The following is a 14,553-nucleotide window of genomic DNA, read 5'->3' on the forward strand; positions in this document are numbered from 1 at the left end:
TAGTTGGGCGGGCTAATTTCAGATGGGCTGTGTACAGGTGCAGTGATCGGTAAGGTGCTCTGACAACTGATGCTTAAAGTTAGTGAGGGAGATAAGTGTCTCCAGCTTCAGAGATTTTTGCAATTTGTTCCAGTCATTGGCAGCAGAGAACTGGAAGGAATTGCGGCCAAAGGAGGTGTTGGCTTTGGGGATGACCAGTGAGATATACCCGCTGGAGCGCAGACTACGGGTGGGTGTTGCTATGGTGACCAATGAGCTAAGATAAGGCGGGATTTGCCTAGCAGTGATTTATAGATGGCCTGGAGCCAGTGGGTTTGGCGACGAATATGTAGTGAGGACCAGCCAACAAGAGCGTACAGGTCACAGTGGTGGGTATTATATGGGGCTTTGGAGACAAAACGGATGGCACTGTGATAGACAACATCCAATTTGCTGAGTAGAGTGTTGGAGGCTATTTTGTAAATGACATCGCCGAAGTCAAGGATCGGTAGGATAGTCAGTTTTACGAGGGCATGTTTGGCAGCATGAGTGAAGGAGGCTTTGTTGCGAAATAGGAAACCGATTCTAGATTTCACTTTGGATTGGAGATTCTTAATGTGAGTCTGGAAGGAGAGTTTACAGTCTAACCAGACACCTAGATATTTGTAGTTGTCCACATACTCTAGGTCAGACCCGTCTAGAGTAGTGATTCTAGTCGGGTGGGCGGGTGCAAGCAGCGTTCGGTTGAAGAGCATGCATTTAGTTTTACTAGTGTTTAAGAGCAGTTGGAGGCTACTGAAGGAGTGTTGTATGGAATTGAAGCTCGTTTGGAGGTTTGTTAACACAGTGTCCAATGAAGGGCCAGATGTATACAAAATGGTGTCGTCTGCATAGAGGTGGATCTGAGAGTCACCAGCAGCAAGAGCGACGTCATTGATATACACAGAGAAAAGAGTTGGCCCAAGAATTGAACCCTGTGGCACCCCCATAGAGACTGCCATAGGTCCAGACAACAGGCCCTCCGATTTGACACATTGAACTCTATCTGAGAAGTAGTTGGTGAACCAGGCGAGGCAGTCATTTGAGAAACCAAGGCTATTTAGTCTGCCAATAAGAATGCGGTGGTTGACAGAGTCGAAAGCCTTGGCCAGGTCAATGAAAACGGCTGCACAGTACTGTCTATTATCGATCGCGGTTATAATATCATTTAGGACCTTGAGCGTGGCTGAAGTGCACCCATGACCAGCTCGGAAACCGGATTGCATAGCGGAGAAGGTACGGTGGGATTCGGAAATGGTCGGTGATCTGTTTGTTGACTTGGCTTTCAAAAACTTTTGAAAGGCAGGGCAGGATGGATATGGGTCTGTAACAGTTTGGATCTAGAGTGTCACCCCCTTTGAAGAGGGGGGATGACCGCGGCAACTTTCCAATCTCTGGGGATCTCAGACGTTACGAAAGAGAGGTTGAACAGGCTAGTAATAGGGGTTGCGACAATTTCGGCGGCTAGTTTTAGAAAAAAAGGGTCCAGATTGTCTAGCCCAGATGATTTGTAGGGGTCCAGATTTTGCAGCTCTTTTAGAACATCAGCTGTCTGGATTTGTGTGAAGGAGAAGCGGGGGGGCATGGGCAAGTTGCAGCGGAGGGTGCAGAGCTGGTGGCCGGGGTAGTGGTAGCCAGGTGGAAAGCATGGCCAGCCGTAGCAAAATGCTTGTTGAAATTCTCGATTATTGTAGATGTATCGGTGGTGATAGTGTTTCCTAGCCTCAGTGCAGTGGGCAGCTGGGAGGAAGTGCTCTTATTTTCCATGGACTTTACAGTGTCACAAAACGTTTTGGAGTTAGTGCTACAGGATGCACATTTCTGTTTGAAAAAGTTAGCCTTTGCTTTCCTAACTGCTTGTGTATATTGGTTCCTAACTTCCCTGAAAAGTTGCATATCACGGGGGCTATTTGATGCTAATGCAGTACGCCACAGGATGTTTTTGTGCTGGTCAAGGGCAGTCAAGTCTGAGGAGAACCAGGGGCTATATCTGTTCTTAGTTTTGTATTTTTTGAATGGGGCATGTCTATTTAAGATTGAGAGGAAATTACTTTTAAAGAAGAACCAGGCATCCTCTACTGACGGAATGAGATCTATATCCATCCAGGATACCTGGGCCAGGTCAATTAGGAAGGCCTGCTTGCTGAAGTGTTTTTGGGAGCGTTTGACAGTGATGAGGGGTGGTCGTTTGACCGCGGACCCGTTACGGACGCAGGCAATAAGGCAGTGATCGCTGAGATCCTGGTTGAAGACAGCGGAGGTGTATTTAGAGGGTAAGTTAGTCAGGATGATATCTATGAGGGTACCCATGTTTACGGATTTAGGGTTGTACCTGGTAGGTTCGTTGATAATTTGCGTGAGGTTGAGGGCATCTAGTTTAGATTGTAGGATGGCCGGGGTGTTAAGCATATCCCAATTTAGGTCACCAAGCAGTACGAACTCTGAGGATAGATGGGGGGCAATCAATTCACATATGGTGTCCAGGGCACAGCTGGGGGCTGAGGGGGGTCTGTAGCAAGCGGCAACAGTGAGAGATTTATTTCTGGAAAGGTGGATTTTTAGAAGTAGAAGCTCAAACTGTTTGGGCACAGACCTGGATAGTATGATGGAGCTCTGCAGGCTATCTCTACAGTAGATTGCAACTCCACCCCCTTTGGCAGTTCTATCTAGACGGAAAATGTTATAGTTGGGGATGGAAATTTCAGAATTTTTGTAGAGTTTGTAGAGTTTGTTGGGCTGTATTTTTGAATGAGTATTGCTGGTTAATTTCTTCAGAAACACGTTGATCTGACAATGGTGTCTGTGGTCTGACAGTGAATGCACTAATGGAGGAAGGGTCGATGTCAGTGATGGCATAATCGACTCCACTTGTCCCAAGAGCTGAGCAATAAGTAAACTGACCTAAAGAGTCCCCTCTGATTCTACCATTAAGCATGTACAGGCCTAAGGCTCGACAGAGATGCACTAACTCCTTCCCGTTTTGGTTCAGTATTTGGTCAGGACTGTTTCTATTATTTATAATAGGGCTACTGTACAAGGAGGGGTGTCCAAATATGTGGTGGTTACCTCCCGCATCAGTGTAGTCAGGCTCAGAACCTGTTCTCGCAATGAAATCTCCACAAAGAAGCACTTTGCCCTCTGCCTGAAATTGAATGAGTTCTGTATAGAGATTGTAAAAAATCTGATCATCATAATATGATGAATCTGGAGGAGCATAAGCTGCACATATGTATACATCATTATCACAATAGATTGTCCCTTTGTTAAGTTTTATCCAAATGTGGTTAGTATCTTTTTTCATTTAATTCAATTCATGCTTATGCCCGTTTAACGTTTTTATGTTTGATTGATGGTAGTAAACTTTCTCTATAGCCTGAGGGACACTGAGTATCAATGTCTCCACGACGCCATGTTTCCAGTAGGATTATGATGTCCTGTCCCTTGGTGTTTTTAACAAATTCTGGATATGTTGTTTTAGAACCAAAATACGAAGAGTACAGGGCCCTATAATACGAAATCATTAGGAACAGCTCTTTCCCTGACAGACTGTCCAGGTGAATCCAGGTGAAAGCTATGATCCCTTATTGATGTCACTTGTTAAATCCACTTCAATCAGTGTAGATGTAACCGTGTTGCTTCCGTCCCTCTCCTCACCTGGGCTTGCAACTCAATATTAGGTGTTCCTAATGTTTTGTGCGCTCAGTGTATATTTCTCTCTCTCTCTCTCTCTCTCTCTCCTCTAGTATCTACATCATGAGTCTGGTTCTGGAGTGGATAAAAAGCAACGGAGGTGTTGACGCCATAGAAACGCTCAACAAGAGGAAGTCCAGTATGATCTATGATATCATCAACTCCTCCAACCACTTCTACGCGTTAGTATCCTTTCAGATGGAGGGACGGAGGGAGGGATTCTGAACAGAAAATAACATTTAGTAGGAATAGGCTCAATCCGGGTTTTGGAAAGTGTTACAAAGTGTTTGGTTTAAAGTGTATACCTGTGTAACATGTTGTGAGCATGCCTGTCTCCATGGTAACTGGCGTGTTGTGTGTGTGTGTGTTACGTGGTCAGGTGTCCGGTGGACGTGGCGTGTCGTAGTCGTATGAACGTTCCGTTCCGCGTGGGGAAGAAACAGGGAGACGAAACTCTGGAGAAGATGTTCCTGGATGGAGCCTCCAAACTGGGCATGATCTCACTGAAGGGACACAGGTACACACACACACACACACACACACACACACACACACACACCCAGTGTCTATGTGTGCCTGGTGGTTAAGAGGGGTCTTCCGTCTGTGTCTGTCTGCCCGTCTGTGTCTGTCTGCCCAAGGTGTGTGTGTGTAGGGCGGTAATTGAATAACCATGTAACTGATGGTTATGGATGAAGACCATCATGAAAATACAATAAAAACCTCCCAAAACGTTTAAATAGGCCTACATTCATTTTAGGATTTGTAAAAAAACATTTATTTACTTTATTTTCATGTAGATAAACTTGACCTAATAGCGGGAGTGTTTACTAATTAAAAGCAATTGTTTTGCTAACTTAGTCTGTCTATTAAACTGTCTACATCTCCTCTTCTTTCCAACTGATGATGCACGGGGGTGTAGAGTGCTATAGGCTAACGTTGTATATCTCCTCTTCTTTCCAACTGATGATGCATGGGGGTGTAGAGTGCTATAGGCTAACGTTGTATATCTCCTCTTCTTTCCAACTGATGATGCACGGGGGTGTAGAGTGCTATAGGCTAACGTTGTATATCTCCTCTTCTTTCCAACTGATGATGAATGGGGGTGTAGAGTGCTATAGGCTAACGTTGTATATCTCCTCTTCTTTCCAACTGATGATGCACGGGGGTGTAGAGTGCTATAGGCTAACGTTGTATATCTCCTCTTCTTTCCAACTGATGATGCACGGGGGTGTAGAGTGCTATAGGCTAACGTTGTATATCTCCTCTTCTTTCCAACTGATGATGCACGGGGGTGTAGAGTGCTATAGGCTAACGTTGTATATCTCCTCTTCTTTCCAACTGATGATGCATGGGGGTGTAGAGTGCTATAGGTTAACGTTCTATATCTCCTCTTCTTTCCAACTGATGATGCACGGGGGTGTAGAGTGCTATAGGCTAACGTTGTATATCTCCTCTTCTTTCCAACTGATGATGCACGGGGGTGTAGAGTGCTATAGGCTAACGTTGTATATCTCCTCTTCTTTCCAACTGATGATGCACGGGGGTGTAGAGTGCTATAGGCTAACGTTGTATATCTCCTCTTCTTTCCAACTGATGATGCACGGGGGTGTAGAGTGCTATAGGCTATGGCACTTCAGTAAAAAAAATAGTTTGATGTGTGGACTTTCTTTAAAATAATGCACATTTTCATTGCTAGCTAGTAAATAAATAAATCTGTTGGATGTGTCTGACTATTGGTTAATTATTCAACAGCAACGTTGTTCTGGCTCTGAGGCTTATGCGCTAATTTTGGGTCAAATGGACCAATCCTGTCCAACCTGGCATGGTATAATTTGATACAGAATCTTTTCTTAATTTATAGACCAGTCAACACTAATCATGCCCGGTCCTGGGCTCCCTGGTGGCGCAGCAGTCTGGGCTCCCTGGTGGCGCAGCAGTCTGGGCTCCCTGGTGGCGCAGCGGTCTAAGGCACTGCATCTCAGTGCTTGAGGCGTCACTACAGACCCCCTGGTTCGATTCCAGGCTGTATCACAACCGGACGTGATTGGGAGTCCCATAGGGTGGCGCACAATTGGCCCAGCGTCGTCCGGGTTTGGCCGGTGTAGGCCGTCATTGTAAATAAGAATTTGTTCTTAACTGACTTGCCTAGTTAAATAAAGGTTAAATAAATAAAATAAAATATGCCGCCCTAGGCGAGACAAAAACATTTGCTGCCCTCCTATCCCCGCAAAGTAGAATATTAGCCTAGGCTATAGTGTCGGCCCGCAATGCACTTTAATGAATGCCCACGTGGTAACCTACCGTTTATAAAAACAGGCAATTTACCGTTAATCCCTGTCATTTGGTAATAATATATAGTTCCTCACAGTAAATTGAAAAATCATTCCAACACACTCTCCATCTATAATCAGCGTGTATTTGTTTCTATTTTTAATGCTAGTCTTTTTCATCTTCATACTACATAGCTGTCCCCTTCAGACTTTCATTCTCAATTCATTATCTTATAGCCTACTTTCAGAAAGCCTAAGGTAGGCCTAGGTTTCTTTATACCTTTTAAGGGAAAGGAGAAATATTAGATGTTGTGTCTGACACCTACTCATTCAAGGATTTGTCTTTATTTTTACAATTTTTTTACATTGTAGAATAATAGTGAAGACATCAAAACTATGAAATAACACATATGGAATCATGTAGTAACCAAAAAAGTGTTAAACAAATCAAAATATATTTGATATTCTTCAAATAGCCACCCTTTGCCTTGATGACAGCTTTGCACACTTTTGGCATTCTCTCAACCAGCTTCACCTGGAATGCTTTTCCAACAGTCTTGGAGGAGTTCCCACATATGCTGAGCACTTTTTGGCTGCTTTTCCTTCTCTCCGCGGTCCGAATCATCCCAAATCATTTCAATTAGCTAACATTAGGCTATAACTAGCAATGCAAATGGCTCTGCGATACGAATAATATTACTACACAGATCATACACGTAACGTTAGCTAGGTAGCCAGCCGGCTAACTTTAGCTAGCTAGCTAACAGTACGCTTTAACTTGAAATGAAAACGACTTTCTGACAAAATTAGAAACGTATAATATCTGGAAATGTAGCTAGCTAGACTATCATACCCGTATACATGGATGGACGCTTCTCCCTCTCTGTCACGGATGCCATGGTTGCCCTTAGTTTGAAGATGTAATCCAGAGACAGGTGTTTTATACAACAGCCTTCTGTGTGTTCTCTTTTCGACTCCGTCTGCATATTTGCAATCAAACGCCAGAATTTTCTCCATCTCCTTAGCTATCGTACTCTAATTCCACTGATTTCAAAACTCGGTCCTCCAGAAAGTGGAGAGCAACACTTATGAAGTTGTACTACGTGAAATCTTTCTAAGATCTGCGTTAGAAAGGATTACCTACACATACTGAGCAGCTCATGTTATAGACAGAAGCATGCTACGTGGCAGACCAATCCGAACTCATCTCTCGGCATGTCCAGCCCATCCATTATATCAGCCAATCATGGCTAGCGGGAAGGTTCCTGTCTTTTTCTGTGGCTAAACCACCTAGGCTCGTAATTTAACCATTTTATTTGTATTTACAGATGGCATACACGTTTGTTATTAAGGCACATGAAAGTTCACATGTTCCAGAAGGCATTTCTGCCAAAAAAAACGCATTTTGATTTTTAAAAATAGTTTACGTTCAAATGGCTCTCCTGTGAAGTAGTGAAGCGCGTCATACGTCTAGTTTCCTGAAACGAGTCACAAAAGTCCATTCATAAAGTTTCCTAACGTAGAATCAAATGCTCCTGTCATGATTTATTCTTGTAAAGGGCCTGTTTTCAGTAGTTTAGGCAACATTATTTCTCTCATTACGACGTCCTCTCTTTGAAGAACGGTCGAATGACCGCAGCAGGGTTTGTGATGTTATGTGAATATTTCGGGAAAAGTCGGTGAAAACACACCGGACTTCGTTTGAATGGTTTTGTGCGTTGAAATAGGGTCTGTATTTAAAAAAAATGATATGCAGGAAAGCCAACAGACAAGGACAAGGAAGAGGCATATCTTTATTCTGACTCTGTTAATGTCGTGTCACTATGAAAATGTAACGGACCCTCTCCAACCTGGCATTTCTTAATTTGTTGATTTTAATATTTATAAGTAATAACCTGAGTAATATTAATGAAATGCCATTATAATAACGAAGTGTAGTGGGTTGTTTCAAATAAATACGTTTTATTAAGAAGCATATCCAGGTCAACAAGTGAACTAACAGAATTGTAACCGCCCCTTTTTTTGACCCTGAACAGGTCTGTCTGTCTCTGTCAGTGGGAGGTATACGTCTGTCTGTATCTGTCTGTCTGTCCATCTGCTCATGGTGTTTGTCTCCCCCTACAGGTCAGTGGGAGGTATACGTCTGTCTGTATCTGTCTGTCTGTCCATCTGCTCATGGTGTTTGTCTCCCCCTACAGGTCAGTGGGAGGTATACGTCCATCTGCTCATGGTGTTTGTCTCCCCCTACAGGTCAGTGGGAGGTATACGTCTGTCTGCTCATGGTGTTTGTCTCCCCCTACAGGTCAGTGGGAGGTATACGTCCATCTGCTCATGGTGTTTGTCTCCCCCTACAGGTCAGTCGGAGGTATACGTCTGTCTGCTCATGGTGTTTGTCTCCCCCTACAGGTCAGTGGGAGGTATACGTCTGTCTGCTCATGGTGTTTGTCTCCCCCTACAGGTCAGTGGGAGGTATACGTCCATCTGCTCATGGTGTTTGTGTCTCCCCCTACAGGTCAGTGGGAGGTATACGTCCATCTGCTCATGGTGTTTGTGTCTCCCCCTACAGGTCAGTGGGAGGTATACGTCCATCTGCTCATGGTGTTTGTGTCTCCCCCTACAGGTCAGTGGGAGGTATACGTCCATCTGCTCATGGTGTTGTGTCCCCCTACAGGTCAGTGGGAGGTATACGTCTGTCTGCTCATGGTGTTTGTCTCCCCCTACAGGTCAGTGGGAGGTATACGTCCGTCTGCTCATGGTGTTTGTCTCCCCTACAGGTCAGTGGGAGGTATACGTCCATCTGCTCATGGTGTTTGTCTCCCCCTACAGGTCAGTGGGAGGTATACGTCCATCTGCTCATGGTGTTTGTCTCCCCTACAGGTCAGTGGGAGGTATACGTCCATCTGCTCATGGTGTGTGTCTCCCCTACAGGTCAGTGGGAGGTATACGTCCGTCTGCTCATGGTGTTTGTCTCCCCCTACAGGTCAGTGGGAGGTATACGTCCATCTGCTCATGGTGTTTGTCTCCCCCTACAGGTCAGTGGGAGGTATACGTCCATCTGCTCATGGTGTTTGTGTCTCCCCCTACAGGTCAGTGGGAGGTATACGTCCATCTGCTCATGGTGTTTGTCTCCCCCTACAGGTCAGTGGGAGGTATACGTCCCATCTGCTCATGGTGTTTGTCTCCCCCTACAGGTCAGTGGGAGGTATACGTCCATCTGCTCATGGTGTTTGTCTCCCCCTACAGGTCAGTGGGAGGTATACGTCCATCTGCTCATGGTGTTTGTCTCCCCCTACAGGTCAGTGGGAGGTATACGTCCATCTGCTCATGGTGTTTGTCTCCCCTACAGGTCAGTGGGAGGTATACGTCCATCTGCTCATGGTGTTTGTCTCCCCTACAGGTCAGTGGGAGGTATACGTCCATCTGCTCATGGTGTTTGTCTCCCCCTACAGGTCAGTGGGAGGTATACGTCCATCTGCTCATGGTGTTTGTCTACCCCTACAGGTCAGTGGGAGGTATACGTCCATCTGCTCATGGTGTTTGTCTCCCCCTACAGGTCAGTGGGAGGTATACGTCCATCTGCTCATGGTGTTTGTCTCCCCCTACAGGTCAGTGGGAGGTATACGTCCATCTGCTCATGGTGTTTGTCTCCCCCTACAGGTCAGTGGGAGGTATACGTCCATCTGCTCATGGTGTTTGTCTCCCCCTACAGGTCAGTGGGAGGTATACGTCCGTCTGCTCATGGTGTTTGTCTCCCCCTACAGGTCAGTGGGAGGTATACGTCCGTCTGCTCATGGTGTTTGTCTCCCCCTACAGGTCAGTGGGAGGTATACGTCCATCTGCTCATGGTGTTTGTCTCCCCCTACAGGTCAGTGGGAGGTATACGTCCATCTGCTCATGGTGTTTGTCTCCCCCTACAGGTCAGTGGGAGGTATACGTCCATCTGCTCATGGTGTTTGTCTCCCCCTACAGGTCAGTGGGAGGTATACGTCCATCTGCTCATGGTGTTTGTCTCCCCTACAGGTCAGTGGGAGGTATACGTCCATCTGCTCATGGTGTTTGTCTCCCCTACAGGTCAGTGGGAGGTATACGTCCATCTGCTCATGGTGTTTGTCTCCCCCTACAGGTCAGTGGGAGGTATACGTCCATCTGCTCATGGTGTTTGTCTCCCCCTACAGGTCAGTGGGAGGTATACGTGCGTCTCTCTACAACGCCGTGACAGTGGAAGACGCTCAGGCTCTGGCCAATTACATGGAGGAGTTCCTCAAGGAGCACCAATAGGAGAAGGCCATACAGCATGCTGGACCAATCAGAGCAGGCCATGCTGCTGGGTCTATGGGACCAGGGTTCAGTAAGGTGAAACATTCATAACGTTACAGATAGAAATATACTGAATAGAGCTGACACGATTCCCTATTGTACCTGACAGCCAATCATATCTGTTCTATTGTACCTGACAGCCAATCACATATGTTCTATATGATACATTTCTGACTGTTTTGTAACGTTGAACTTTCCTGAACATGACCCCACACTGATCCCAGACCACATGCTGTATCAACTCAACACACTGACCCCAGGCTACGTGCTGTATCAACTCAACACACTGACCCCAGGCTACATGTTGTATCAACTCAACATACTGACCCCAGGCTACATGTTGTATCAACTCAACACACTGACCCCAGGCTACGTGTTGTATCAACTCAACACAATGACCCCAGGCTACATGTTGTATCATCTCAACACACTGACCCTAGGCTACATGTTGTATCATCTCAACACGCTGACCCCAGGCTACATGTTGTATCAACTCAACACACTGACCCCAGGCTACGTGCTGTATCAACTCAACACGCTGACCCCAGGCTACATGCTGTATCAACTCAACACGCTGACCCCAGGCTACGTGCTGTATCAACTCAACACGCTGACCCCAGGCTACGTGCTGTATCAACTCAACACACTGACCCCAGGCTACGTGCTGTATCAACTCAACACGCTGACCCCAGGCTACGTGTTGTATCAACTCAACACGCTGACCCCAGGCTACACGCTGTTTAAACTACTGGCCAGTCAGTCGTAGATCATCTCCAATCTCTCCAGACCTTTTAACCTCTCCCTGTGATACCAGTAGTAGAGTCCATGGGTTCAGCAGAGCTTCTGGTCAGTAGTAGTATACTATCTAAGGAATAGGGGGGCTTTTTTTGGGATGGACACTATAGTGGATGTAGCGGTGGTGAGGTGCACCTTTTGCAAGAGTGTAGGAAAGGCAGTGTTACAATGCCTTAACCACTTTTATATTGTCTCCCTCTCGCTCGTTAACTCTAGCTGTATCGAGTTAGTGATTTTGCGTAGATGATCAGTGCTTTTATTTACATAGATAAATGTTTAATCTGTTTATCTGTCTTAAAGTGTAATTGACATTCCATTAAATAAAAACGAACTCAGCAACTTGCATGTTATTCCTCTCTTCTCTTTATGTTGTGTTCTGTGCACCGTAGATGGCCACTAGGTGGAGCCACTGACATGGCCACAGTCATTTAGCAGACGCTCTTATCCAGAGCGATTTACAGTTAGTGAGTGCATACATTTTTATACTGGCCCCCCGTGGGAATCGAACCCACAACCCTAGCGTTGCAAACGCCATGATCTACCAGCTGAGCTACATCCCTGCCGGCCATTCCCTCCCCTACCCTGGACGACGCTGGGCCAATTGCGCGCCGCCCCATGGGTCTCCCGGTCGCGGCCGGCTACGACAGAGCCTGGATTCGAACCAGGATCTCTAGTGGCACAGCTAGCACTGCGATGCAGTGCCTTAGAACACTGCGCCACTCGGGACCCCATGAATCCACGTTACGAAAAGAGGCTCCTGTTGTGGCAGGGTTCACATGATGTTCCATTCCGACTAGAGGTCTTCACGGGTCCAACAGAACCGAGATCCGACCCGTGACCCGAGCGGGTCCGGGTCCTAAATTCTGACTTTTATCTCGGATCTGGGTCGGGTCTGATATAATTGCCAGGACCTGGACCCGCTCGGGTCACGGGTCGGATCTCGGTTCTGTTGTACCCGTGAAGACCTCTAGTCGGAACAGAGTTATGTAAATGTACTGTAAAATGTATTTACCGACTGAACCCGATTGGACCCGTCCTCTGTTAATTGAATATGTGTGAGGTGAAGAGAACTGCTGAGCTTGTTATCTGTTTCAGCTAATTACAACTCAATAAAACGTATAGTTTATGTCCAGCTGAAACTGGTTCCGGCTGCTCACCTCACGTGCACCTGCCGCTGAGGGAGGGAGAGAGCGAGTGAAAGGAGCCTTGGCCTTCCTGGAGGATCCTTTAGGAGTTCTTCTAATTGAAACTGTGGGGCAACCCTTATAAGTTCTTCAAAGAACCCCTTTTAATGGATCCTCAAAGAACCTTTTGGGGTTAATTTTTTAACTCCCGCATAACAATAACAATATTTTAGTTGTCTGTTTTATTATGATTTGAGTGGCAAAGCAGAATAAACAAATCTAAATATGAGGTAAACTCCCAGCAGAGCCCCAAGTGCTATGGGTATATCCTCTGGCCTGTTGATGTTAATGTGTTGATGTTCTCCGTATCCATAGCCAGTGGGTATATCCTCTGGCCTGTTGATGTTAATGTGTTGATGTTCTCCGTATCCATAGCCAATGGGTATATCCTCTGGCCTGTTGATGTTCTCCGTATCCATAGCCAGAATGATTTTGCAGTGCATGGTGATCGAACAGGTTTCCTGTTATATTCATCAGAGGTGTAGGGAGGGGGAAGTCTGTGAATCCAAACAATAGTAATTATATAGATGATTAACAAAACATGCACACAACAATATTCAGACCTTGGTTTTTGTGGTGAATGTGAATGAATGGTTTTCATACACATACCTTGTCCATAATGTAGAGGCCTTTGGGATTTTCATTGAAGAGGTAAAGGAGGAGGATGGTACCTGTGATCTGCATAACATACCAATACCAATTGACATACCTTTGTATGCCTCCTCGTCTGTAAACCTACAGACACAGACACAAATTATACCATTCTTGGAAGAACCCTTTGGGGGCAGTTTTCAGTGCCGAGAACCCTAAGGTTCTTCGAAGAACTTTTGAGGATCTTAGAAGAACCCTTGTTGAACCCCTAATTGGTAGCGTGTAGGCTAAAGGTTAATTGTGAAGATGAAGTGTTTTTTTCATTGAAGTAAAACGAAAGCTAGAGGAGAGTACATTGAAAAGAAACTGACAAGGGGACAAGTTTTAATATTGCAGTGGACAAAGATGAGAGGAACGTTGGCGCGGCCAAATGGACTGTGTGCAACTCAGTATTCAGGTTGGATGCCATTTTCTAACTGTATTTTTTCGTATTCATCATTTGTTTGATCATTTATCATTATTATTATTGTTTATTGCCTATTTAAGAATATAAACCAGTTCTTTTGAATATGCAAAAAAGTGTTTTGTTTCATTTTGTGAGACATTTTCGCTGGCAAAATTTAAGTTCAAACTGTCGCCGTATATAGTTTAAGAGTAGGTCTGTTGTAAAATAAATAGAATTAGTCTGTTGCTGTCATTTGTTTGGTACGGTAGGCACTTACCTTTAGTCATTGCTGCTTAGCCTGTTCAAAACTTTTGTTAAGGTTTAAACCAGTTCTTTTAAATAAAACAAGTGTTTTGTTTCTTTCTGTGTTTGCCTCAATACAATACAATAGCCGGTAGGTCATAGGTCAACTATAGGGCTACTCGCACTCAAACCATGAAAAGGAAAACAGAGAGGGTGAAATGCTTAATTAAATTAAACTTAATTTAATGCAGCAATATAATAACCTGTTCGTAATTTCCGTATAAACAAATAACTTCAAAATATTCAATAATATAATAATACTTTAGGCACATTTTTTTATTTTCAATTCACAATCTGTAGAAACAATGAGAATAGAAAGGTTCAGAACTTTTGTAAGACATCACAGTACAGTTGAAATATATACAGTGGGGAAAAAAAGTATTTAGTCAGCCACCAATTGTGCAACTTCTCCCACTTAAAAAGATGAGAGTGGCCTGTAATTTTCATCATAGGTACATGTCAACTATGACAGACAAAATGAGAAAAGAAATTCCAGAAAATCACATTGTAGGATTTTTTATGAATTTATTTGCAAATTATGGTGGAAAATAAGTATTTGGTCAATAACAAAAGTTTCTCAACACTTTGTTATATACCCCTTGTTGGCAATGACACAGGTCAAACGTTTTCTGTAAGTCTTCACAAGGTTTTCACACACTGTTGCTGGTATTTTGGCCCATTCCTCCATGCAGTTCTCCTCTAGAGCAGTGATGTTTTGGGGCTGTCGCTGGGCAACACGGACTTTCAACTCCCTCCAAAGATTTTCTATGGGGTTGAGATCTGGAGACTGGCTAGGCCACTCCAGGACCTTGAAATGCTTCTTACGAAGCCACTCCTTCGTTGCCCGGGAGGTGTGTTTGGGATCATTGTCATGCTAAAAGACCCAGCCACATTTCATCTTCAATGCCCTTGCTGATGGAAGGAGGTTTTCACTCAAAAT

The 14,553-nt window shown here is 44.9% G+C and overlaps 1 protein-coding gene across 2 annotated transcripts in view; it reads left to right on the forward strand.

The window, feature by feature from the left end:
• psat1 (phosphoserine aminotransferase 1) overlaps positions 1-11,433 on the forward strand; it is a 35,928-nt gene extending 24,495 nt beyond the window's left edge. The window contains exons 7-10 of one of the 2 annotated variants that reach the window (XR_005994059.2): positions 3,762-3,890; positions 4,088-4,225; positions 10,154-10,331; positions 10,520-11,433. Coding sequence is in view for 1 of the 2 variants with exons in the window: in XM_041835954.2 (XP_041691888.1) it covers positions 3,762-3,890; positions 4,088-4,225; positions 10,154-10,256 (370 nt within the window). In the remaining variant the exon portion in view is untranslated. Of the gene's footprint in view, positions 1-3,761; positions 3,891-4,087; positions 4,226-10,153 lie in introns of both variants that reach the window. The other variant, XM_041835954.2, reaches the window with a different exon arrangement.
• The last annotated feature ends 3,120 nt before the right edge of the window (positions 11,434-14,553 follow it).

Source organism: Coregonus clupeaformis, unplaced genomic scaffold (genome assembly GCF_020615455.1).
Source record: "Coregonus clupeaformis isolate EN_2021a unplaced genomic scaffold, ASM2061545v1 scaf0002, whole genome shotgun sequence".
Taxonomy (NCBI): Eukaryota; Metazoa; Chordata; class Actinopteri; order Salmoniformes; family Salmonidae; genus Coregonus; species Coregonus clupeaformis.